This window comes from Gekko japonicus, unplaced genomic scaffold, assembly GCF_001447785.1.
Source record: "Gekko japonicus isolate JY-2015 unplaced genomic scaffold, Gekko_japonicus_V1.1 scaffold312, whole genome shotgun sequence".
Lineage (NCBI taxonomy): Eukaryota > Metazoa > Chordata > Lepidosauria > Squamata > Gekkonidae > Gekko > Gekko japonicus.
In genome coordinates, this window is record NW_015176460.1 from 23,511 (window position 1) to 48,555 (window position 25,045).

The 25,045-nt window shown below is 42.1% G+C and overlaps 1 protein-coding gene across 1 annotated transcript in view; it reads right to left on the reverse strand.

Annotated features, from left to right (window-relative positions):
* LOC107123687 (rho guanine nucleotide exchange factor 26-like) overlaps window positions 1-24,379 on the reverse strand; it is a gene marked incomplete at its 3' end in the record, with an annotated part of 47,420 nt that extends 23,041 nt beyond the window's left edge. The window contains exons 1-5 of the mRNA XM_015426990.1: window positions 23,315-24,379; window positions 18,803-18,842; window positions 14,580-14,725; window positions 10,786-10,842; window positions 6,054-6,214 (exon numbers count right to left, since the gene is read on the reverse strand). Coding sequence (XP_015282476.1) covers window positions 6,054-6,214; window positions 10,786-10,842; window positions 14,580-14,725; window positions 18,803-18,842; window positions 23,315-24,367 — 1,457 coding nt within the window. The remainder of the gene's footprint in view (window positions 1-6,053; window positions 6,215-10,785; window positions 10,843-14,579; window positions 14,726-18,802; window positions 18,843-23,314) is intronic.
* Between the last annotated feature and the right edge of the window lie 666 nt (window positions 24,380-25,045).

Consider the following 25,045-nt stretch of genomic DNA (forward strand, 5'->3'; position numbering starts at 1 on the left):
GGTTAATTAATAAGACTAGAATTAAATTCCTTGTGGCAGCATTACGTACCTTGAGTGAGAGAAAGAAACAACAAGAAATTTTAAACTACATCATACCTAACAACACAAAAGAGAAAGAGAGGCAGTGTTACATGAAGCCTCTGTTCCAAAGTAACACAAAGAAATATCAGCATAATGTCATGCCAACACCACACCAATGTAAACCTGGCACTGTAACCCTTTGCTAGTGTAGAGAATCAAAGATAGGCAGCACCAGCTATGGTACTTCAGATTCATCCCACTGCTCTCAAAGAAAAAAAGGAGATTTATACTATAGACTAAATAAGTAGATACATTAATAAAAATACTAATTCTGCAGCACGGTTCAGGAAAGATTTTAAAACTTCATGAGGATCAACAGAGAGAGAGAGAGAGAAAGAGAGAGAGAGAGAGATCTGATACAGAACACCATCTAAAAGATGAACAAAATATTCCCCAAACTTGTTTTGAAAGATGAACAACAGGAAATATGAACATTTCACAATCACCAATTTTCAGTCACTGAAGAACAACTGAATCACTGACAATATGGGTTTTACTTTGGTGCATTTTGTTCCCATAGATCTCTAAGTGTTCGAAAGAGACTACTTGTTTGGTTTAGAGCCAAAAGAGATATGGGTATTCCAAACCAGAAATACCTTAATTAAAGAAATCTGTCAAAGCTTTAAACTCTATTTGATTTTGTGGTATATTATCAATTAAGAGGAAACTGTTTTGAAAACCTAATCACTTGTAGCAACACATTAGTAAATCCATTGTTTATAGACCTGAATTAAAAAAAACCCAACCCAAATACAACATTCTCTATGAAAGCACCCTTTCAAGGCATTTTGGATGATTAAAAGGAAAGGCTAGAAAAATCAACTATTAAAATATAAATTATATTTTTTAAGAATTATACATTTTTTAGTTTTAACAGCAATCCTACATCCAGTTACACATGCTTAGGTACCACAAGACTTAAAAGCACATAACTGATCAAAGGCTCAGATTGACACAGGATATGTTCACATGAGGAAAAAAAACATGGGGTCACCTGGAACTTTGCTTCATGTTTGCACTGTAGCAGTTCCCACTGCTGATGAGACAAACCACTTTAAAACCACTTCAGGACTGTTTCTTTGGCAGTGGGAGCTAGACTATCAAAACAGTATGCAAAGCTCCAGCTGCACACAAAGGACTTGATCTTTCCCCATGAGGGTGCAGCACCCGCACGCAGAGTGACCCTGCCCGATGAGAGCTTGTGAGCCCTGTCCCCCCCCCCCCAAGAATGGGAGATTTGCAACCATTTCCCATGCCCCCATTCAGCCCTCCCCATCTATTCAGTCAAGTTACTCGAGTTCTGAAATTCAAATAATTTGACCAAATAGAAAGGGTGAGAGTGTAGATACGAAAGCACATCAGGGAAGGGTCATGTCCATTAGTTTTCCCTGTGCACACTCATTCAATAAATGGATCCTGATGGTACAGACTACAGTTCACTCATTCCGTTGCTACCAGCTAGGGTTGCCAAATCCAAATCCGGAAATATCTGAGGACTTTGGGGGTGGAGCCAGGAGACTTTGGGGGTGGAGCCAGGAGACTTTTGTGATGTCACTTCCTGTGATGTCACTTCCTGTGATGTCACTTCCAGGTCAAATGGCAAGTGATGTCACTTCCCCTTCCGATGATGTCACTTCCAGCACACTGCACCAAAACCCCACCTCTTCCTGTGATGTTCCTTTCCAGGCTCTCCCCCAAAGGAGCATCCCGGGATGCTCCTTTGTAAGCGACTGGCATTAAAGCTATGAGTGAGCAATTTGGCTACTGCATAAATTAGTTTGCTCTGGAGGCATCTTTCCTGAATTAAGACAAAAATGTATGAGCCGGAGGCTAAAAAACTGTTAGCTACCTTGCACTTAGAGGAAACACTGGACAAAACCCAGGTACCCTCAGGAGGTCCACCAGCAGGGCCAAAACTCCAGGAGCCCTCCCACTCTTGCCCCCCAAGCACCAAGAATGCAGAGCATCCCTTGCCCCAGACGTAAGAACATAAGAGAAGCCACGTTGGATCAGGCCAGTGGCCCATCCAGTCTAACACTTTGAGTCACACAGGGGCCAAAAATACCAGGTGCCCTCAGGAGGTCCGGCAGTGGGGCCACAACACCAGAAGCCCTCCCACTGCCCCCCCCAAGCACCAAGAATATAGAGCATCACTTGCCCTACACTGAGAGTTCCTATCTATACCTTGTGGCTAAACTGGTGGACTAGCAGCAGCACAGAAGGCCTGCCCCTAGCACTGCATCAGCCTACTATTGTAAGGTAAGCACAAATGGGAAACCATATACAAAAGATAAATACACTGTGTCACACATCAGCCAAAAATACCAGGTGCCCTCAGGAGGTCCAGCAGTGGGTCAAGAACACCAGAAGCCCTCCCACTGTCCCCCCTTTCTGTCTTTTTTTAAAGCGTGTCAGGTTTTAGCAGAAAACAATCCAGGCCAAAAAATAAAACAGAATTGGTTTAAAGCAGCAATAGAGACTCATTCCACTCAGCTCGCATACCAAGTATAAATCATAACTTCAAAACAGTCCATAAAAAACAAAGCACCACAAAAATGCAGTGTTAATTTGAAAATACTGCCATCACGTTGTGCTTTAATTCTATTGATGCCAATATAATACTTTATACATACCCACCAATGTTCCCTGTAAGCTGTGGAGTCTTGTGAGCTACTGGCATTAAAGATGTGAGCAAACAATTTGGTTACTGCATAAATTAGTTTGCTCTGGACCCATCCTTCCTGAGCTAAGACAAAAATGTGTGAGCTGGAGACTAAAAAAACTGTGAGCTAGCTTGCACTAACTCAACTTAGAGGGAACACTGGTACCCATCACAACTGATTTAAGAAGACGTATACAACACACAGGCAGAGACCATCCAATACATATCATTATTATTATTTTCAGCTTCATTTATAGCCTGCCTTCCTCACTAAGACTCAGGGCAGAATACAAACAGCAAGGGCCTCCAATAAACAATACATTTGGACTAGAATCAATTTACAGAATTGGGGAACAATAAAAATGAATGACCTGGCAAGGTAGCAAAAATAGTTTAAGCATGGCATAACAGAATCCAGTCAAAAGTGAAGCCCTTTTCACTGATTTCAGTAGGAAAGATAAGCACGCACTGAAATGTTCCACTGAAAGAGAAAGAGGGAAATAGGGAAATAATGCACTATTTGTACTAGGCTACCTCAAAGCTGGTCTGAAACAGTGCTATGCAATGTCAAGCCAGCCAGCCTGAGGAGGCAGGAGTGTGACAATGGCAGTCATGTGACATAAGAACATAAGAGAAGCCAATGTTGGATCAGGCCAGAGGCCCATCCAGTCCAACACTCTGTGTCACACAGTGGCCAGAAATACCAGGTGCCATCAGGAGGTCCATTAGTGGGGCCAGGACATTAGAAGCCCTCCCACTGTTGACCCCCCCCCAAGCACCAAGAAGACAGAGCATCACTTGCCCCAGACTGAGTGTTCTTATCTATACCTTGTGGCTAATAGCCACTGATGGACTTCTGCTCCATATGTTTATCTAATTCCCTCTTGAAGCCGTCCATGCTTGTAGCCACTGCCACCTCCTGTGGCAGTGAATTCCATGTATTAATAACTCTTTGGATGAAGAAGAACTTCCTTTTATCTGTTCTAACCCAACTGCTCAGCAATTTCATTGAGTGCCCACAAGTTCTTGTATTGTGACAATGGGAGAAAAGTACTTCTTTCTCTGCCTGCTCTATCCCACGCATAATCTTATAAACCTCGATCATGTCACCCCTCAGCCATCGTTTCTCCAAGCTAAAGAGCCCCAAGCTCTTTAACCTTTCTTCATAGAGAAAGTGTTCCAACCTTTTCATCATTCTAGTTGCCCTTTTCTGCACTTTTTCCAATGCTATAATATCCTTTTTAAAGTGTGGTGACCAGAACTATACACAGTACTCTAAATGAGGTTGCACCATTGAATTATACAGGGGCATTATGATACTGACTGATTTGTTTTCAATTCCCTATATTTGATAGGGATTTCCCCACCTTTATGACATTTCATTCCCTCCAAATAAGAAATAAGAGGCATCCACTTTCCAAAAACTGAGATAACTTAGAACCTGAGACAGATGCAAAGTGGAGCTCTTGAGAGGCAGGGGTCTAGCAGGGACTCAGGGGGAAGTCTGCCAGGGAAGTTGGGAATACAGAAAGAGAAATGCTTATTCTAACTGGGCCCTGTCCCAAACTGCAAGCCTACAGTTTGGGACAACTTTCCAAAAACAAACACTATGCAATACCTTTTATTAGGAATAATCTCACAACAATACAAAACAGCCTGCAGACTTTTGAGTGGTTAAGCCCTCCATCAGGCCCTGTGGCCATGACATGAGATATCCCCGTTTCCCCACCACCACCTAGCATGATGAAGAGTTGAGGAAAACTCAAATGCTTGTACAATGCCTTGTTACTTTGGAGGAATGTCCTGGGGAACAAAGGCACATTTCAATGGCAGATACAAAGAGCCAGTTGCAAAAAGGGGGGGGGGAGACCCTGAGCGAACTAAAACAGTACAGACTAACTTTATGATGAAGTCTTGGTCGCATGTCGGAGCCGTTTCCCTGCTGGGTCAGGTTACAGTCAGGCATTCCATTTGTCATGCGCAGAGGTGAAGTAAGGGCAGGAAGTGGCTTGCCGGTCAGCAACTGCTTATGACCGATCATTAGGGAGAGAGAGAAAGACAGAGCAAGCGAGCTGCGGATTGCATGTTCCTGGGCAAGGAGAACATCTGGATTATTCATCTCCTCCCAGCTGACCAGAGCTACGAAGATGACAAAATGAAAGGCTTGACCAACTAAGCCTCTCACTCTCTCTAAGGAGCACTCGGGGCTCTGCAGGGGAGGTGCAAAGTGCTTTGAACAGCTACCCAATCCTCTTGTCAATTTGCTTGGGGAGGAGGAAAGACGGAAACACAAAGCCTGTAACAACGGGGGCGGGGGAGAGAAGAAGCGCTTCCTGCTGCAGAATAGCAGACTGCCCCCAACTTTCAGCTTCAGAGTCTTTCTTTGGAAAGGGGGTGGGGGAGGAGAGGAAAAAATCGGCTGGAAGATGAGTCGGTTGAACTTTTCAGTTTCGCTACACTGGTTGTGACTGGTCAGCCAACCGTTTTATTTCCTGCCCCCACCCCACCTCCCTCTCCCCCTCGCCTCTTCCCTCTCGTCCCGCGTTTTGAAAAGCCGGGTGTCTCTCTGGGGTGCGATTCTGCTCCGCTCCAGCCCAGGCTTTCTACTTGCGCTCTTTACTTGCGCTACTCAGCCAAACTGCTCACTCACAATTTTAGGGCCAGAAGTTCGGAAAGTAGAATGTTTGCTCACAAGCCTCCAGACTCCAGACCTTAGAGGCAGCATCAACTTTCCTCCTCAAAGCGGCAGATATCCACGCCCACCACCAGGGAACTGGAAACTGACGCTCTGGCACCATGTCTCTATGGTTTTCAGAACCATAGAGACTTGGAGGACTTAAGTCCTAGAGCGTCACTTTCCGGCGCCATTTTTTTCCCCCGGGGCCCGATTTTTCAAAAGCGGGGAGGGGGTATTGAAATCGGGGAATCCCCCGTCCCCAGCGGGGGTTTGGCAAGCCTACTACCAGCGTTCCCTCTAAGCTGAGTTAGTGTGAGCTACCTCACAGTTTTTTAGCCTCTGGCTCACACATTTTTGTCTCAGCTCAGGAAGGATGGCTCCAGAGCAAACTAATTTATGCAGTAGCCAAATCACTCGCTCACAACTTTAATGCCAGTAGCTCACAAAGTAGAATTTTTGCTCACAAGACTCCACAGCTTAGAGGGAACATTGGCTGCTACCACAAAAGATTATGTTTGTTTACAAAGAAAATGCATTCTTCTCCTATAATAATAATGTTTAAAAACAGGTTTGTCATGAAAGAATCAGTTGTTTTCATTTTTTAAGAAAGGACATCTCTGTTTTAACACTTACTTCTTGCTTGCTTCACAGACATCAGCAATATTGGAGAAAAGGTGATGGCTTTCCGTTTTGGTCATGGTGGAACTGAGTTCTTTAGAGTTCTTAAACATCCGGATCAGAATATCCAGGCTGAGCAAGTATGAATGTTCTGAAGATATTACTTCAAATATAGCCTGCAAGATGAGAAAGACACACTGAAGTCAATCCTTTTGTCTTTAGATGAAAAATTATATCCTAGTAGCATCTATTCATAATGGGCATCATACAAATACACCCAAGTTTTTAAATTCCTGTTCTGGGACTGCTCTATTAAAAATAATTCAAAGTTTCCTGAACTCATTTGCACACCACCATTTCCCCACATTGAATTTAAGGCAGTATATCCAGGGTTCCCAGAAAGCCTCCTGTCCAAGCATTGACCAGGCCTTTAACCATACATTAGACCCATGTCTCAGAAGTGCATAAAACGCATGCCCCTTCAGGGCCATGTCACACATTACAGATTTAGAGTGTATCTTGGTTTAAAAAAAAAAAACATAAGGGTGATGCAGATGTTTAAAATTAGCATACATGTACATCAGAATGATACTGCACTGACCCATGGCCAAGTGTTTGCCGTGTATTTTTTTGTAATTAAATAACCCATGGTTTTGCCTCATATTACCGGTTCACTACCGTCCCATATGCCAGTGCTAGGATCTGAATGTCAGAAACCCTTTTTACAGTGTATGAAGTCAGCTGGGTGACAACAGGCTGGTTACAGTGTAATCTGTCTCAGATGTGTGTGGTGAGAATAATATTGGTAGCAAATTTTAAAAACATTCCATACTTAAGCTGCTATAAAAATGAAAAATGGTTGTTTGTTCCAGTGTTGGGAAACATTAAAAGGTGATACCTGGAAAAATGTGTCTCTTTCTGGTACAGTATTACCATAAAGAACACTAAAGTCTATTTTGAAAGACAAGAGAGAAATCCATTGGTTTTGTTGGAAAACCTTGTATAAACAAACTCCCAAGTAATGAAAAACCTCTCTAGGGACACAAGAATTTCTCCACAGTTAAAAATTCAGCTCCTTGAAAGCAGCTGTGCCAGATCTTTTACAAAAGGTCAGCTGGCCGAAAAGGGTAAGTCTCCAGAATGCACATATAGCCACCCACACACACCCACGCCTGCCAAACTGTACATTGTCCTGCATATCATCCTCCTTCTCTGCTTTTTTGCTTTACTCAGTTCAAGATCAACACTAGAGTACTTGATAGTGAGGCTTCATTCAAGTAGCATGCCACCATTAATGTAAAAGACGTAAAAGACTTTTGCGCATGCAAAGATGTTTTGACATTCAAGTTGGGTTCTGGTATGGTTTGCACTGCCATTACCTTTTAAACTATGCCAGCCCTGAAGTATGCCATGTGTGTGTCTTATGCCATCGAGTCACTTCAGACTTATGGCAACCCTGTGAATTAATGACCTCCAAAATGTCCTGTCTTTAACAGCCTTGCTCAAGTCTTGTGAACGGAGAGCCCTGGCTTCCTTTACTGAGTCAATCCATCTCATGTCAGCTCTTCCTTTTCCACCACCTTCAATCTTCCAAGTATTACTGTTTTTTTCAATGGGCCTTGCCTTCTCATGACACGATCAATGTACAACAGCCTCAGCTTAGTCATTTTAGCTGTCATATATATTACTACACCACACTCATCAACTGGATAAGCAGTCGTACTATTATTTTTAAAGAAGTCCACACTTCACAATTGAACACAAGGAAAGATACGTGCTCTTCTTTGTATACAAATACAACACCTTTATTGGCATAAATCTTCTTTGTATAAACAACTGGAGGGGATGGAAGAAGCCTTAGTGCAAGGATGCTAGTTTCCCAAAAATATTCTTGCCTTCAGATTCCTGCTACCCTCGTCCCCTTCCCTGCAATCATGAGGAAAGGATTTGCCTAGAAAGAGCTACAGAGTTCCGTGACTAATTTGTTTCAATCTGTTCCTTTTTGTTCAGAGAAAGGACATCTGAGCCCTAGTCTTCACTACACTATTTAAAGATTCTTTGTTCCCAGTACTGATGAGAGCCTTCATTGATTCCTTCCCAGCTGAGAAAATCAAGGATGACCATACCAGTTTGAAAGTCAAAATGAGATATGTGCTCTAAATGCTCTAAATACTCTAAAATGGGGGGGGGGGAGTTCTCAGCAGCTCTCTGAATACTTGATCAGCTCAAAATAAATAGAACAAGAAATGTATAAGCTTACTGCGTAACCCAGTGAGACTAATCAGAGACGAACAATGAGAACATATTTACCAATTACTATTTCGTAGTGAAGATAAGTGACAGCCCCCCATGAGCAACAGTGTGAAATAGAATTATACCTAATTTGCATGGCATCAATGCAAACAGATGTCTAACGCTTCATAGTTTATGAATGCTCCGTAGAACTCTTAGAGACCAAATGTGTAGTGAAGCTTTGCATATGGCACTAGGGGATTCAGGTGCATTTAATCTGACAGTGGTCTGAAACGGGGGGAAACCCGCCCCTAATATTGAGGCCAGCCTATGTAGTTCTCCTAAGTTTAGCGCACCACTGAGAGTGCAGAACTAATAAACTACTACAAATGTGGTGGCATTCCCCCCCCCTTTCTGAAATACCACTTAATAGTGTTATCCTTCATGCCATTATAATATTAGTTTACTGAGTTTAAACAATCCACTCTCACAAGTGAAATGGCACTCAAGTTAACTATTCCAACCACCGACTATTACTTTCTGGGTATGCTACAGGAGACTGCTTTCATTTACCATTGGTACTTATTCTGTGTCCTCTGGCCAGAGAGCAGGAAGGGTTCACAGAGAAATCTGAAGATCTATATCCTTCCAGGATATTCTCAACAGCCAACCTGTTCCCACCATCACTCATCACAATCTCTTTCAGGCTCTCTTCCTCTCAAGCTACTGTCATTGTCCTTTCTTCACCCTAAGCCACATGTCATATATGCCTTGATACCCATCCCATTCAGCTGGGTTATCCCATCTTGCAGCTGAGTGTGAGGAGAACAGGAGAGAACTACAGGAGGCAATACTGAGAAGGCAGAACTTTCTGTGCCACTTCTGATGTCAAGTGAAGAATTATGGAAGTTTTCTATTTTCATTAAGGGGTGTTTTTAATGCTAAGGATCATTCAAAGCAGGATTTAATGGTTTGAAACCTGAACTTAAGAGCTCATGCAGTTCATTCTACCACCCCCTGCTTGGGCAAATCATTCACTATTTTGTCAGGCTCTCCTCACTCCTCTGGCAGGCTCCTCTCCTTTGGGCTTGAACTGCAGCTGAAAAGAACTGCCCCAAGCTCTGGCTCTTCTCTGTCCACTACAACGTCTCCAGGTGCTCTCTAATGCTGACCATATTCAACTTAAAAATCTGATGACTTACACTCACAAAAGGATCTTTAGGTCCTTCCTTGTGGTCTTTCACCGAATTAGCACGACTGATTGATCTGAGGGGGCAGCTCCCTTCAGGTGTTTCTCAAGCCTTTAAAAGGAGGTGGAGGAGCTTATCCATATTCATCAACTGTACAGAAGCAGCCTCTACAGAACAGAGGAGAGGGTTGAGGAGGATAAAACAAATTTTTAGAATCACTCCTCATATTATATTTTAGAAAACAGAAGATATCCACTCACTATCTGAAAATGCATATAGAGTGGAATGTGAGGATGACGGTCACACAACTGGTTAAAAAGTAAATGCTTTAGGCTGGTCCTGCATTGGGCAGGGGGTTGGACTAGATGGTCTGTATGGAGTCTTCCAACTCTATGATTCTATACTTTGAACTGCAGGAGTAGGATGGGTCTAAATGTAAGGTATTTTTTATGCAGACCATATTTCAGGCAACAGAGAGAGTATTGCATTTGCACAATCTAGGAAAGATTCCAATCAAGCCACTTCAGGCTTTTTATCTCACCCTCTGATCATTAGATACTTACTGCATACCAGATACCAATGTGTTTACACTTTATATATCCCTTAGCAACTTTCATTCTAGCATGCTTCATATCTCTAGGAAGTCTGGATAAAAAAGGCACTGCTGTACCATAATAGAGAGATGAAATGGAACAGGAAACCATAATTTATTGAGACCGATCTCCTGAAAGCATACATATCAAAGCACTGTGCTAATTAACAACTATGGCTGCGGTCACATTTGAGGCTTGCCACAATCTGGGCATGCCTCTAGTTGCACCGGTTTAAAGTTTTGCGGGGCAGACCAACTGGACAGCACAACTTGGGGTGATTTCCCCATGTACTCGTCTGGTGGTCAGGCATTCACATTACTGCAGCACCTCAACCACGGAGCATGCTGCCCAGTCATTTTTGTGTTAATGCAGGCGGGTGCATGCACATATGTGCTCATGCACACCTGCACATATAGGCAGCAATTTTTTAAAAAAGTGGCAGAAATGGATCTGTGGGTTCAGACTTCCCTTCTGGGTTCCTTTTGTGGCAGGAGAGTTCAGATGTCCAGGAAAGTGGAGTGGAAGCGCTGGCATTCGTAAACTCCGGACTTTCCCCGGTCCCTTATTACTCCGCTTCCAAAGCAGGGCAACACAGGGTGCCGACAACTGGGGCACGGAAGGCAGATGTTGCTATCTGATCATGCTCTTTAAATCTGCAAAGGTAACACTGCTATACCATGGCAAAACTGCTTGTGTGACCACAGCCTATATGTACTTGGTGCATTCAAATACCTCTTGTCTTTTTCTTTCTTCTTGGCTGATAGTTTGAGATAGGCCATTCTTCTTCACCTGAAAGAAATGATAAATGCTGAATATAGGTTTTTTCTCTATCTTAAGAATATGAAGATAACTATTTTATATTTTCTAACAGACTAACACAAATTGGTTGAAATCAAATTTGGGGGGGGGGGTACTTTAAGTTTAGTTAAAAATAATAATACAGAAGTAGTTATAGCTAGTGGGCATAGCAAGGAGATGAAGGGTGTGCTCCCCCTAAGGCCTCTGGTAATGGGGAGGAGGATTTCCTCCTGTTGAAGGGGTCTCCTCTTCAGCCCCAGTATCAGAGGCAACCCTGTCCAGCTTTCTTTTTTTTTAGGTATAGAAGTCGATAGGAAAACAATAGTAATAGAATTAACAGAAAAGAAGTCAGAAGAATGCGTAATAACTCATCGGAAGATTTAAAGGATGCATTAAGGAAAAATGCTATTTAGAGGGAACTGTACGGTGGTTTCATATGCGGGTAGGATAAGGGAATAGGAAATGAACAGGTTACAAACTGGACTGGGCTTAAGTTTAATCTGTTAGTTATATAGCTGGAATGTAACCTCATTATTGCTTTTCACATGTTTAAATTATGAAAAGGAGTATAATAAAAAAAAATTAAAATCTTGCTAAGGTTAACAAAACAACAAAAAACGTAATCAGAACAGAAGAACACAGTTTAGGAAGATGGCCAGCACCCAAGCAAAGGTGGACTTTAAATAAAATAAAAATAAATCATTTCCAAGATACTGAGAAATACCATCCTAACTATGGCTTGTATCCATTGGAGTATCTCCATGGATGGAAGGATGCTTGCCCTCAAAGAATGACTTTCCTGCCTTCCCCCTCCTTCTTCAACCCCAAATGCTCCCAAAAATGCTGCTCTTGGGGGTCTCATCTCCCCAAGGAGTAGAATTTTGAGATGCATTTTAGGCTGCAACGGCAAGTGAAAAAGTCATCCTCTGTATGTAGAAATCCTTCTGTCTATAGAAACACTCCAGTAGATCCAAGTCTGCATTTACTCAAAAGTAATTCCCACCAACTTCAGTGGGAAATACTCTATAATAAGTATGCTTAAGCCAGCCTTAGACAAGGTCCTTACATATAGGAGGGCACTCTGCCAGTCTATAATCTAACATACTTTGGCCATTGTACCAATACAGTGTTCCAAATCATATTGTTCCACCCTTGCAGGAGCATTATCTCAAACAGATAAGCTTATCAAAATTTATGATCAAGGTTCAAACTAGAAACTGCTGTACATTAATCTCTGAGACTGAGCAGAACTGTGATTACCGCCTCCACCCCAAACTAAACAAAATTCTTGCAGAATACATCTCCATTCTTTTAGAATGTTTTTAAAAATGTAGACCTACTAAAATAAAAAATTCCACAATATTCTACCTCCTTCCTACCTCCCAACTTAACTCAGTTTTTACACAGAAAGAGACAGAAGAGTGTGCTTACAGTGCTTGCCTGCTATGTAAATATACTCCAGAGCGTCTCTACTTTTTCCCCTATTACATCCTGTGATAAAAAGCCAGAGCATTTACTTCACTTAGGCATCCTCCTGACTGCCAAAAGTTGTCTAGTCTCTGTGCCAACCACAGCATTCAGCCAGCAGCCTTTTCTTTTCTATCCAGGCTCAAAAACTGAAACACCTCCAGTTCAAAAACAGTCCCAAAAGACTGTTTTTTGTCTAAATAGGCTGGCATGTGTTCCAATCTTAAACTAAGTAATCTAAGATTAAAAAGATGACACTGTGCATACAATAGTGGAAGTTTTAAGTCCACTTTCTTTTTGTCTGGCACACAGTCAGGAAGAAGAGCCTGTTTACATAGCATTTCTCTCCGATCAGAAGGGTACTTGACAGTGGGTTTATCCAAACCTTTAGTGAAAACGTGGCCCAACTATTTTACGGCCCTTGACTTGCAATCTCCGTTCCAGTGTCAGTTTCACTGCATCCCCTTTTCATAACAGAAGGGGTATAACCTGATGCAAAGGGCAAGAGGACAGAGAAGACACAGCTCGTTTCACACTTCCCTTGGTGCTTTTAAATCATTATTATTATTAATTGGGGACCTGAAAGGACTTCCAGGGAACGGGAAATTTTACTTCCCTTGATTGTAGCCCTTCTCCCTAAACTAGCTCTATTCCTCTCCATAGCTCCAGCTGCTACTCTCCCCACCTTTGCTAGCTCCCTGTCCTGCCTTTAGATCACTTGATCTCACCCCACTTCCTTCTTATCCCTGCTCCCACTCTGCTTATTGTGGTGAAGACAAAGGTGATACAGGGGAAAAAGAGGTCCCCTCACTGAAGTTCCCTTCTGTGAAACTGGGCCTGGCCTGGTGACTGGCAAAGCCCAACTGGGCCACAGTTTTCCTGAGCAGAGGCTTCCAGAGGCATGGAAGGAGGAAAAGCTGAGGGGGGGGGGCAGCTAAAGGTAGGCTGGCTGGTGGGTGTGAAGGAGAGAATTAGGCAGGAAAGGGCCTAATTAAAAGGTTAGGGTTTTCAGGGAAGGGAAAGAAGAAAAAGTTGGGAAGGGGAAATGAGATGTTCCCCCACAAACCCTTGTGGGTTCCTGCTTGTTTTTCTCTGAAAGGCCTAAAAAGGATACACAAAATACAGAAACAGAGAGGGTTTTCCCTGTCACATCTCTTCTCATTGCAAATGTTATGATGTTATTACCATTTTGTCATTGTAATAGTTTTGTAAATTTAGTTCACTGGATAAATAATATGCTGATATATTTTGCTTAGGGGGAAGAGGATGATTCTTCATGATGTTAAAAACATTTACTTTTGACGTGTTTGCTATTATAAATTTTTTTAAAAAATTCTAGTATGAAAAGATACTGCCAAGAATCAGTATTAAATATAGAAAGTCAATTACAATCCTTTTACATCGTTAATTAAATTGTACTTGTAACCATAGCAGACTGTATTATACAAACAAAAAAGGGAACCTTGACCTCTGTGATATTTGCTTAACTAAGCCAACATCTGCAAAACCAGAGAATCATGCAAATGTTATTGTATCATATTGGGTCAGATTCTTGCATGCCTTCAGTATTGGTTGCTGTTTCTACTTGGTCATTTTCCGTGCTTCTCTGGTAATGTTGGGAGTGGGACTGGGTGTATCATGTGGCAAAGATGTCCTCTTTAAACTGCCCTGAGTTTTAAAAAGCAATTTGGAGCATTTACCACAGGAATATGCAGCAAGAAACCATAGTTAACATAAATCAAAAAGGATTTGCGACCTACTTCAAATCATGGTTACAAATCTCTCACTTATAAGGGTACTTGGTTTGTATTAACCACGGTTGCATTGATACAAAAATAACAGAAAGTATAAGGAAGAAAGGGGTGGTAGAAGACAAAAGGGTGGGGAAGGAAGTGCACATCCCTGGGAATTCTGTTCATCTTTTTTATTTGATTTTCATTAAAATCTCTCCTTATGGCTACTTTACTAAAAAAAAGCTCAAGAATCTGAAAAGTCATGGGTCCTGCAGCTAATGCAATTGACTTGTTTGCATAAGTCTAACCACGTCAAGAATATAAATTCAGCAGCAGTGTTTCTTTGTCAGTTACAGCTCTGAGTATTATCTCCAGGTCCATAAACATTTCACTCTGGGAGGTTCTTCCAGGGCGATTAAAAGGCCATAAAACCTCAAGTTGAAAAGGACACTGGCAGATAAGAGACTTGCTTACATGCACGACTGCATTTCAATTTGGTTTTGGGCTACATAACTTTATGGCACTTACCACAGACAACTGACTCCATGTTGATCTCAGAGGTTTGTATTGAATAACTATCTTTTCATCTGACTTCTGTTCTTTCAATTCTGCCTCTTCATCGGAATCTATATCTAGTGCTTTTTCTTTGTAGTTCTGATACAATACAGCATTTTCTACAACACCATGAAAAAGAAACTGATTTGAGAACACTTTCTGTAGTATAGAAACTACAAAATTGTGAATATCAAGCCCATGCCGAGTATACAAAGATAGGCTCTTGTTTGGAACATACAACAGCATAATAGATATGACAGTAACAATGGATCACTGTATCACTAAAAAGATGCCTTCCATCCAAACTCAATATAGCTTGTGTTCTTTCTTGAAGAAAATGAGAAACAATTTTATTCTCCTTCAGCCTCTGTTTATAAAAAGCAGTAGAGCGAAAGATTTGTTTTAACCAAAAATTGTTGTGTGCATTCCAAACAAATGAAGAATTAAATCTGGAATCACCACCTTATATATTTTTAAAAGTCAAGTTTCTAGTCCTTATGATGGCAATAAACAGAGCACAAAATATGTGGCCAAAGGCTAGTAAAAATTTTTTTGAGAGACATTGTTCTTCCCCTTCTAAGTGACTAGTGGGAAACACAACAAATACATATAAGCATTTTCAATTTCATAATTCATATAAACTACTAAATCCATCTTTCCTTGTCTTAGGCTGCGGTCACACTAGAGGTTTGCCATGATCTGGGTGCGCCTCTAATTGTACCAGTTTAAAGTGTTGTAGGGCAGACTGACCAGATAGCACACCCAGGGGTGGTTTCCCCATGCACTTGTCTGGTGGTCAGGCATTCATATTAATGCAGCACTTCAACCATGGAGTGCACTGCCTGGATGCTTTTGTTTTAATGCAGGCGGGTGCATGCGCATATGCGTTCACACGCATATAGGCAGCAACTCCCAAAAAACCGTGGTGGAAATGGATCTGCAGGTTCAGACTTCCCTTCTGGGTTCCTATTGTGGCAGGAGAGTTCAGACATCCAGGAAAGTGGAGTGGAAGCGCTGGCATTCGTAAACATCAGACCTTCCTTGTTATGTGTAAAAAGAAAAAGGTTTGTTATATTTGTAAGATTTTATTGAATTTCCTAATAAAATTCTTATTACATAAAAAAAAAACATCAGACCTTCCCCAGTGCCTGGTTACTCCACTTCTATAGTGGGGCAACACTATACAGGCACGGAAGGCAGAGGTTTCTGTCTGATAGTACTCTTTAAATCCGTAAAGATAATGCTACTATATCGCAGCAAACTCCTTGTGTGACTGCAGCCCTTGACTGTTTTAATTTAATCTACCACACACACAACCGTAATAAAGAAAGGTTAATGATCCAAGAATCAGATAATCTCATAGTATTATGCTGCAAATTCACAGTAATACTGTAAAATAAAACAGTATTCTCGTACATGAAAATCGTCAGGGTAAAGTCCCATGGACTATACTGGTAACTGGAATTCTGCATTAAAAATCCCAATTTCTGAAAATATAAACATCAAGTTCTGGCACTGGAATAATTTATTCAGCTAAACCAGCATATATAACTTTAGCTGATTCCATTTATTTTGATTGCAAATTCAAAGCAGCTTTTTGGTTTTATTTTTAAAAGATCTGAAACTTATTTTGTTGGGTTGGATCCCATAGATCTATTCTACTAATGGTAGTGATTTCCTTCACTGCAGAGAATGTTCTGATGGTGAGAGGCTCTGTTTCAGCAGAGGTCTTCCTGTGTTGGAGGAAAGCCCCATCGTACAGTTATTTCCCAGAGGAGGAGGAGGAGAGTTGGATTTATATGCTGACCTTCAGTTGGAGTCTCAGAGCGGCTAACAATCTCCTTCCCTTCCTCTCCCCAAACACAAACCCTGTGAGGTAGGTGGGGCTGAGAGAGCTCTGACAGAACTGCTCTTAAGAGAGCAGCTCTGAAAGAACTGTGACTGATTCAAGGTCACCCAGCTGGCTGCATGTGGAGGAGTGGGGAATCAAACTCAGTTCTCCAGATTAGAGTCCGTCACTCTTAACCACAACACCGAACTGTCTTTCCCTGTACAATGGAAACTATCAATTCTTCTCAGTTTTTTTCAGTACTTCAGTCCAGTAATCCCGTGTACACAATGAAGCCTTTCCTCACCTGACCTTTTCCATTAAATGAAGAACAGTTCTACAAAATGCTAAGGGATGCTCATACAGAACATATGGACCGAAAGGAATGGGGAAACCAGCATGCACATGCACATGCACTTCACATACACATGACAGCAAACTTGTGGATTTAGATGACAACAAGAGTCTTCTGATTTATTTATTTCAGAAAATGTATTTATTTAATCATATCCTGTCTTTCACCATAAGTTTTGTATCCCACCTTTTCACTGAATACATCAAGCTACAGAATAGCTAACATAAGTATCACCATTTAAAAAATTAATAAAAGCAATAAATAGTATCAAAAATATTTATGTAAAACATTTCTATCCTGCCTTATGTCCTCAGACTCTCATTTTTCGGCGAACAAGGGCTAGACAGTAGCTCCATGTTTGCTGCCCCTTTGCACTGCAGAAGTCATTGCTCTGCCTAGCAAAAGTTGACAGAACTAGACAAACTACAGTACCTGGTCCCCAAAAATGTTTTTTTAAAAGCCTTTTCCGAGTGCAATCCTAAACAGGATTACAGATGTTTAAGCCTATTAACTCAGTGGATTTAGAAGGGTATAACTCTGCTTAAGACTTCACTGTTAGGAGTCCAGCCATTACACGCCTCATCTATAAAATGATTGCAAAGCAAAACACAGGATTTTTACACATGGCTTTTGGGTGCCACCAAAGAAACTGGGGACAGAGGTTCCGTCCTTCCATCTTTTCTGGAGACATAAATCCAGAAGAGGTTGAGAAGAGGTCATAACATATATTAGTTTTGTACTCTGAAAATAGTGTGCAATGATACAGTTTAGAGAAGTCTATATAACTTTTGCTCCAACACAAGCTTATTAAACAAGGATTTGAACATCTTTTAAACAGCCAAGAGAAAGCCCTCTACGAATGTGGAATAAACTATACTGCGGGTCTTCAGTCCTGCAATCCTATGCACCATTGCTTAGGACTAAGCTACACTTAATTCTGTAGTGCTTACTTATGTGCGTGTATGCACAGGATCAGGTTGAATGTCTGTAGCGCAATTATTGCTTTTACTTTACCCATTTGAGTGGAAACAGAATCTGACCTCTCACTGGGGCCGTCACCCACTGCTTTTAATTTCTCAAGTCAGATTCGTTTCAGCTGTTGTAACCTTTACAGCTTGGGTTGAAGGCCTTGAATTTATAAAGTGTAGGAAAATGCATGTCATTTGAAAATATATATTAGTACCAGCACATAATGTAATGTCTCTGCCAAACAACTAAACCATTGTTCTGGTAAGTTCACAATCCAAAAAAAAGCATTCACAATTTATAACATACTAAACATGTATTTTATCCTCATTGTCGGTAAAGGGAATAATGATGGTGTTTCAGACTAAGAGAACTGAGGCATGGCAGGAAGAAACAAAATCAAAACTGACCTTAGAAGTTTGTTTTATGTAGCAAAGAAGTCAAAGAATGCTAGCCAAAGTTTTGACGGAAGCAGCAAATATAATAGTAAAAAAAGGAGGGAAAGCAGGACTTGTATGTGGAGAGAGAGAAAAAAGCAAAGTGCTAATTTGCCTGATAAAGCAAACAAAAATTAAGTATCTTCCTAGGGAATAAAAAACAAAGAAGTATGAAAGGAAGAGAAATAATGGTAATGACAACTGGATCTCCAAGACAGCCTTGAGGATACACAGAGAAGTGAAAGTCAAAGCAGAGGAGATCCTCTCCAACCAAGTTTGCAGCAGAGATAAAGGAGCAACAGTACAGCTTGATAAAAGAGAAATGACAGAACAGACTAGAGCAACACACAGTGCAGTCTGGCATATCCAAAAATGCATATACTTTGAGAAATCTGACACAGTAATCATAACCTGGTAACCTCATGATTGATTTCTTCAGCCCTGCCCCTATAAGTCTGAACTGAAAGAAGTTTTTTTTTGCAACAACACAACTTATTTGGCTCTGTTGGTGCAAACGTTTGCTTGTACTGTACAACTTATTTGCTTTTGTTTTCTTCTGCATCTTTTTTTTTGAGGTATCACACCACACAATCCAAAAGCTAGTTCTTACCTTCGCCATCAAACGTCCCTTGTCCTTTCAGCATTTTCTTCTGCAATTATATTACAAGGCAAGAAAAAAAGAAGAGGGCAATGGTCAAAATAAGAATGCGCACAAAGTGACATCTTCAAGAAAACTATATTTCATAATCTAAGACTCAAATCTTAATAAACATTGGATAACAAGCAGATCAAACTGGCAGCTGCCCCCAGTGGAGCTCCAACTCTAGAAATATTCTGACCTGGTTGGAGCCTTCCAGACCCCTCTGAAAGAATGCACACGTCAACCTGCTTCCTTTATTGAAATTAATGGAGCAGCTTTGCAAATGGAGGAATTGCACATGCCCATCAGATTAGATCACATGGTACATTTTATTTATGAATAAATTCTTCCAAAAGAGGGATGGGGGGGGGGGGAGAACACTCAGTTCATTTTGATACAGTTTAGTAACATGCAGTGATTTCATTAGTCTGGAATCATATTTAGAGCTCAGAGCATTCACATAAGAAACAAACCAGGCTTGTCTTCTGTTTCCTGTGTAGAGCTTAATATGGAGCAGCAGCTTCTAAACTGTTGAATCTGGGCCATTTACACACAACATTTTACTGATATGGGCTTACTCTACGTATAGAACAAACAAATGTTGAATAGTATTATCATGAGGAGAAAAAAATCGCATGACAGCCTATTTTGCTACATGTCTTCGGAAGCTGCAACAGCTAATATGTTCAGTCTTTTAACCATACAGTTTGTTGAAGTGGGTTGTAGCCTATGAAAGCTTTGAGGTTGGTGTGTTAGCAAGCAAAAGGGGGGAGGAGTAGGGTGAATGAGATGAAGGTTGGCCAGACATTAAAAGAGAGCAACAAGAGACAACAGCAGTACTGCCAGAACATCAGGGGCTTGTTCCAGTCCTTTAGGGAGAGCTGGCATTGTGTGCTGGGCTAAAGGGCCTGGCACATGCTGTTTGACACACGTACTGGAGTTTGGCAGCCCGTCTTAGTCTTTTACAGGTGCAACAAGAATCCTTCTGGTTGTCAGAACAGATCAACATGGCTAAAGCAATGGAACATGCAATTTCAAGACACCCTGAAGTGCTTTTAATCCACCATGATTAAAAACATTCGGGTCCTGAAATGTACCAAAACTACTTCTCACAATACAGGAACTCGTGGGCGCTCAATGAAATTGCTGAGCAGTCGGATTAGAACAGATAAAAGGAGGTACTTCTTCACCCAAAGAATGATTAACACTTGGAATTCACTGCCTCAGGAAGTGGTAGTGACTACAAGCATGGATGGCTTCAAGAGGGAATTGCATAAACATATGGAGCAGAGGTCCATCAGTGGCTATTGGACACATGGTATAGATAGGAACTCTCAGTCTGGGGCAAGGGATGCTCTGTATTCTTGGTGCTGGGGGGGGGAGCAACAGTGGGAGGGCTTCTATATTTTTGGCATTTCTGGCCACTCTGTGACAGAGTGTTGGACTAGATGGGCCATTGGCCTGATCCAATACTGGCTTATCTTATGTTCTTATCAAAATTGCCAGGCTGTTTTGAGCTTTCTTTTGTAGCCTCTTCTATCTAGATGATCTTGACTGCTTTTGTAATGTATTCAGCCTGACATGCCCGGACTTGCCCGGGCTGGCCAGGCACAAACCGTCTGTAGCTTGAGTCGAAAGACAAAGGATCCGAAGGATCCTAGCTGGCCCAATCAAAGGGCTAGCTTTCCAGCCGGGAGACCAATGGTCACCCGGTTACTGTAAATAGCCTATTAGGAGTAGGGGGTGTGTTTATGGGTACTTGGTGGCGGGCAGGGCTCTAGTCGGGGGGGAGCTCTCAGGGACGGAGCTCCGGAAGAGAACCTCTAGGGGGCGGGGCGGTCACGTGGTGAAGCCCCGCCCCCTTCTTTACCCCGCCCTCTGCTTCGATCCTCATTCCGTTTGGGAATGAGGATGAAGCAGGAGGGTAAGTAGCCGGGCCTTCTGACACACTTCCGGTGAGGTCAGGGGGTGTGGCCTTCTGTCACTTCCGGTGATGTCAGGGGGTGTGGCATATGCAAATAAGTTATGCTAATGAGGTATGCTAATGAGCTCCGGCAGCTCTTTTTCTACAACAAGACCCCTGGTGGCGGGTTTTCTGAACGCATATAAACCGGCCTGCGAGCTGGTCAGTTGTCTTTGTCCTGAACCAAATAAAGGTATGCTTAGCTGAAATCACTCTCCGTCTGCATACTTTTCAGCTTTATTAAAGATGCCAATCTAACAACATTTACTTGGGAGTAACTACTACCTTAGTGGGGTCCTGTCAAGTCACAGCTGACTTATGGTAACCCACCTGTGCACCACTTCATTTATTTTGTGGTGTGGAAAATCCTTTGGGATATGCCAGTTTCCTTTTTGTTCACATACAAAAGGAATTGTAGCAAACTGAATGCAGCTAATAAACCTGACAACCCAAAGGCATACAGCAACAGGTAAAGAACTATCATTAGTTTCTTATTCATCATTCGGGAGGCTTGCCTTAATTAGTGGTTTTGAAGGGACAGAGATATTCCAGCCCTGTACTTCTCCTCTCCCCAATTAAGATATCCATCCCCGCCAGTCCTGGCCAATCTATATTCCGAGATCCACAATGGTTGTGCAAAATGTGCAGTGGGAATCTTTCTACCCAGTACAGGAAGAAAGCCTCCTGTGTTTTTCAAATTTTCCAATTCCAGTTCAGCGCATAAGCACAAAGATACCAAGATAAAATTGCACAACATACAAAGCAAATAATGTTTTTGGAAAGGGCTATATAGAAATTGACAACAACACAAAGAGCTGGTGTGCTCTGGTGAAAACAACACTAGGCCTATCTATATGTGAGAAAACTTAGTCCAAATCCCCACCTGGGCCAATTTTCATTTTATATGGAAGCCATGGGTACCATGCACATTGATGTTTGTGTGGTGACTGCATAAGAAGAGATGCATATCACTGAGTCTTTGAAAATGAATGTTGAAGAAGCTATAGGTATTGTGATATTACAGATATAATATTAAGAGCGGGGGGAGAACTCACAGTGCTTTGAACAGGACTTCCTACCAGTTTCACAATCTAAATAGCAGAATAGCAGACACAGGCTCCAGTCACATGGGCAGGAAACTGCGGGGGGGGGGGAGCGTGGCTGTTTGCCCCGGGGCAAACTAACGCGCGGTTAAGCGATCAGACCTCCTGTGGAGGTTCTGTGGAGGTACCGTGGAGGTTCTGTGGGTAGGGAGAGGTGCTGATCACAGGACACGCCTGCGCGCAACGAAGAAGTGCGCGGTGCGGCAAACTGGTTTTCTTTTTTTGTGTACACGATGAATGTGCATGCTCCGTTGGGTGCATGTGTGCATCCACAGTGTCTTGGGAGAAAAAAAAACTTTTTCGCAAGGGGACATGGGCGGGCGCCGGATGCCACCAGAAACACGATCAGATGCCCGCCCTTGCCCCACGGTTTCTGGAAACTAGTACCTTCGAGGTACTAGTTTTTTGCTGCATGTTTTCGGCAGGAAGCCTTGGTTGTGCCACGGAAGTGCTACGCTTCCCAGATGTGCCAGTGAGATCGCGCCTGGAAACTCCGCCTGTCTTCCGTCTCTCTTGCGTGGCTAATGTTCCGTGTGACCGCAGCCACAGTAAAAGGAAAAGGAACGTAAAAGCCATCCTTTAAAAAAATAAGTTGTTCAAAAATCAAATGACAGTGAACCTCAATGGCCAAGAAACTGATGTCTTAACATATCTACGTTTAGACTGTAATCCAAGGAAAAAGTTTACAAAAATCAAACTATTTCCAAAGAGGTGATAAGAGAAAGTTCTACTCAGTCCATTCCCAAGTAGCTGCCATTGCTGCAAATTAGGAGATGACAGCCCTCAGATACTCTCCTGTAGAGGATATTTCTTTCTACTCTACTCCAATTCCAGAGTCACCAACTTCTCTCCTCTTACATTTTCACAAACATATCCCATTCTCAAAGGAAGAGTGAAAGTGCCCTGGGCAGATCAAGTCACCTCTGACTCCTACCCTCTTCCATCATTTCCTGGCTGAACTGAATTTCCTCCATCATCATGTATGAGCCAGTGCAGGTGAGGTAGATGGCATGAATGGGGAAAGGAGTTCTAGCTCTTTTATCATCTTCTTCCAGAGTATAGGTGCGCACACCCAGACAGAAAATGGTACTTCTGTATAAAGAGCACGTGTACAAACCTTGTCTTTGCCCTGTGTGTCTATTATGTGCTTTCAGATGTGCATCTTTCTTTCTCACTTGACAGTATTCACAACATCAGACACATCAGCCGCCCTGAGCTACCGTATAGGGCGGGGTACAAATCCCAAAATAAATAAATAAATAAATAAATGCACACTTAAAGTATGAATCACTATTTTGGCAGGTAGCTTAGCTCGTAGGATGGCTTTGAGCAAGTCCATCTCACAAGACTGTACTATATAATTCAGAAAAACAGTGATTATGTTGATGAAAAATCAAATATTGTCTGTCTACTTACCTTTATTCTTCCTAAACTAGAAGATTTTTCCTTGTCTTCAACCACTGCTTTCAGCACTGGCTGGGACATTCTGTTCTTCTTCTTAAAGTTGACTGTACTGTCAAACTCAACCCCACTCACAACAGCTCGCCGATATGAAGTAGACCTCAAACCACGTCTCAGCATCCCTGGGCTATCCACATCACCTTCTTCATCTTTACCAGCTACCAAAGGTGCATTAACAGTCTCCACCATGCTGCGAACTTTAAGAGCCCTCCTGTTTGGCTCCCCATTTTGGCTACTGTGTTTGTTGGTTACTTTTATTTCAGAAGCCAAGCTCTTAGGGATGATCTGTTGCTTCCCCATTTTTAATGCAGCAGGACTATTTGTACTCAAAACCACAGGCTGTGCTTCTGTGAGCTCATTCTCATTCGATGTCAGTCCTTGAAGAGGTAGAAGCTGCTGTTCGGAAGGAGACAAGCAAACAGGTGCCTTCTCTGACGTTTTAGAGGGCTGACTTGGTTGAAATGCTGCGGCAGTGCTTTTGTTGTTGTTTGGTGAATGCACATTTCCTGTGGGAGAAAATCCAAGCCTCGATGTGAAAACAATTTGCTCCTTCTCGGGGCTACGTGATGATTGATCGGAAACCCTTGCTGGATGAACCAGTTTGCTGCCTGCTGAAATAGAACCATTAGCTGTACAATTTATAGAATTATTTGAAACCATTTTCAGGACTTGAGACGTCCTGTCAGAAAGCCCAGGGGACATACAGTTGCTCTCTGGAAGTTGAACCTTCCCATTTGGTACTGAACTGAGGCTGCAGCTGAAATGCAAAGGAATCTTCTCAGCAGCTTTCTTGTCCGGTGAAGTAATTATTGTTTCAGCAGGCTGAGTTAAAGTGAACATGTCCCTGTCTTCCACAGGGAAATCCGTGAAGAGGACCCCAGTGGAGCTCTGATAGGACTGGGGCCTGGGTTTGCTTTTTGCATGCAAATTGACGTGGTGGGCTGTCCTCCTTCGCCACAACGGTGTAACATTATTGTTCGAAATGTCCACTTCATTTTGGCCATCCATAATCAAGTCCTAGGGTCAACCCAACATTGAGACAGGAATGTGATCTGTCCTTCTTAACAAGAAGACAAGAGAATTAAAAAAAAATAATTAATCATTCAGAAGCAACTCACAATCTGAAAATCTAAAATTTACTTACAGAAAGATCAAGGATAGGATTCTCAAAAATTAGGACACATCAATCTCCAGTTCTAGCATATTTATTACCTATGTTGTCCCCCCCCCCTTGAACCGAAACAGATTATAACCAGAAACCAGCTTGTCATTCTTTTGATCTGCTTAAAAAAATATTCTCACTATATACAACTATAATATGTAATTCCATTTCATCATCTGTCGAAGTATGCATGTGCACAAAAGCTCACATCTTGAATAAAACTTTGTTGGTCTTAAAGGTGCCACTGAACTCTAACTTTGTTCTATTAGTAAAGGTAAAGGTTCCCTTGCTCAAAAGCCAGTCGAGTCCAACTCTAGGGTTGCAGTGCTCATCTCTGTTTCAAAGCCAAAGAGCCAGCGCTGTCCGAAGACGTTTCCATTGTCATGTGGCCGGCATGACTAAACACCAAGGCGCACGGAACGCTGTTACCTTCCCACCGAAGTGGTACCTATTTATCTACTAGCAATTTTTTGCTTTCGAACTGCTAGGTTGGCAGGAGCTGGAACTAGAGACGGGAGCTCACT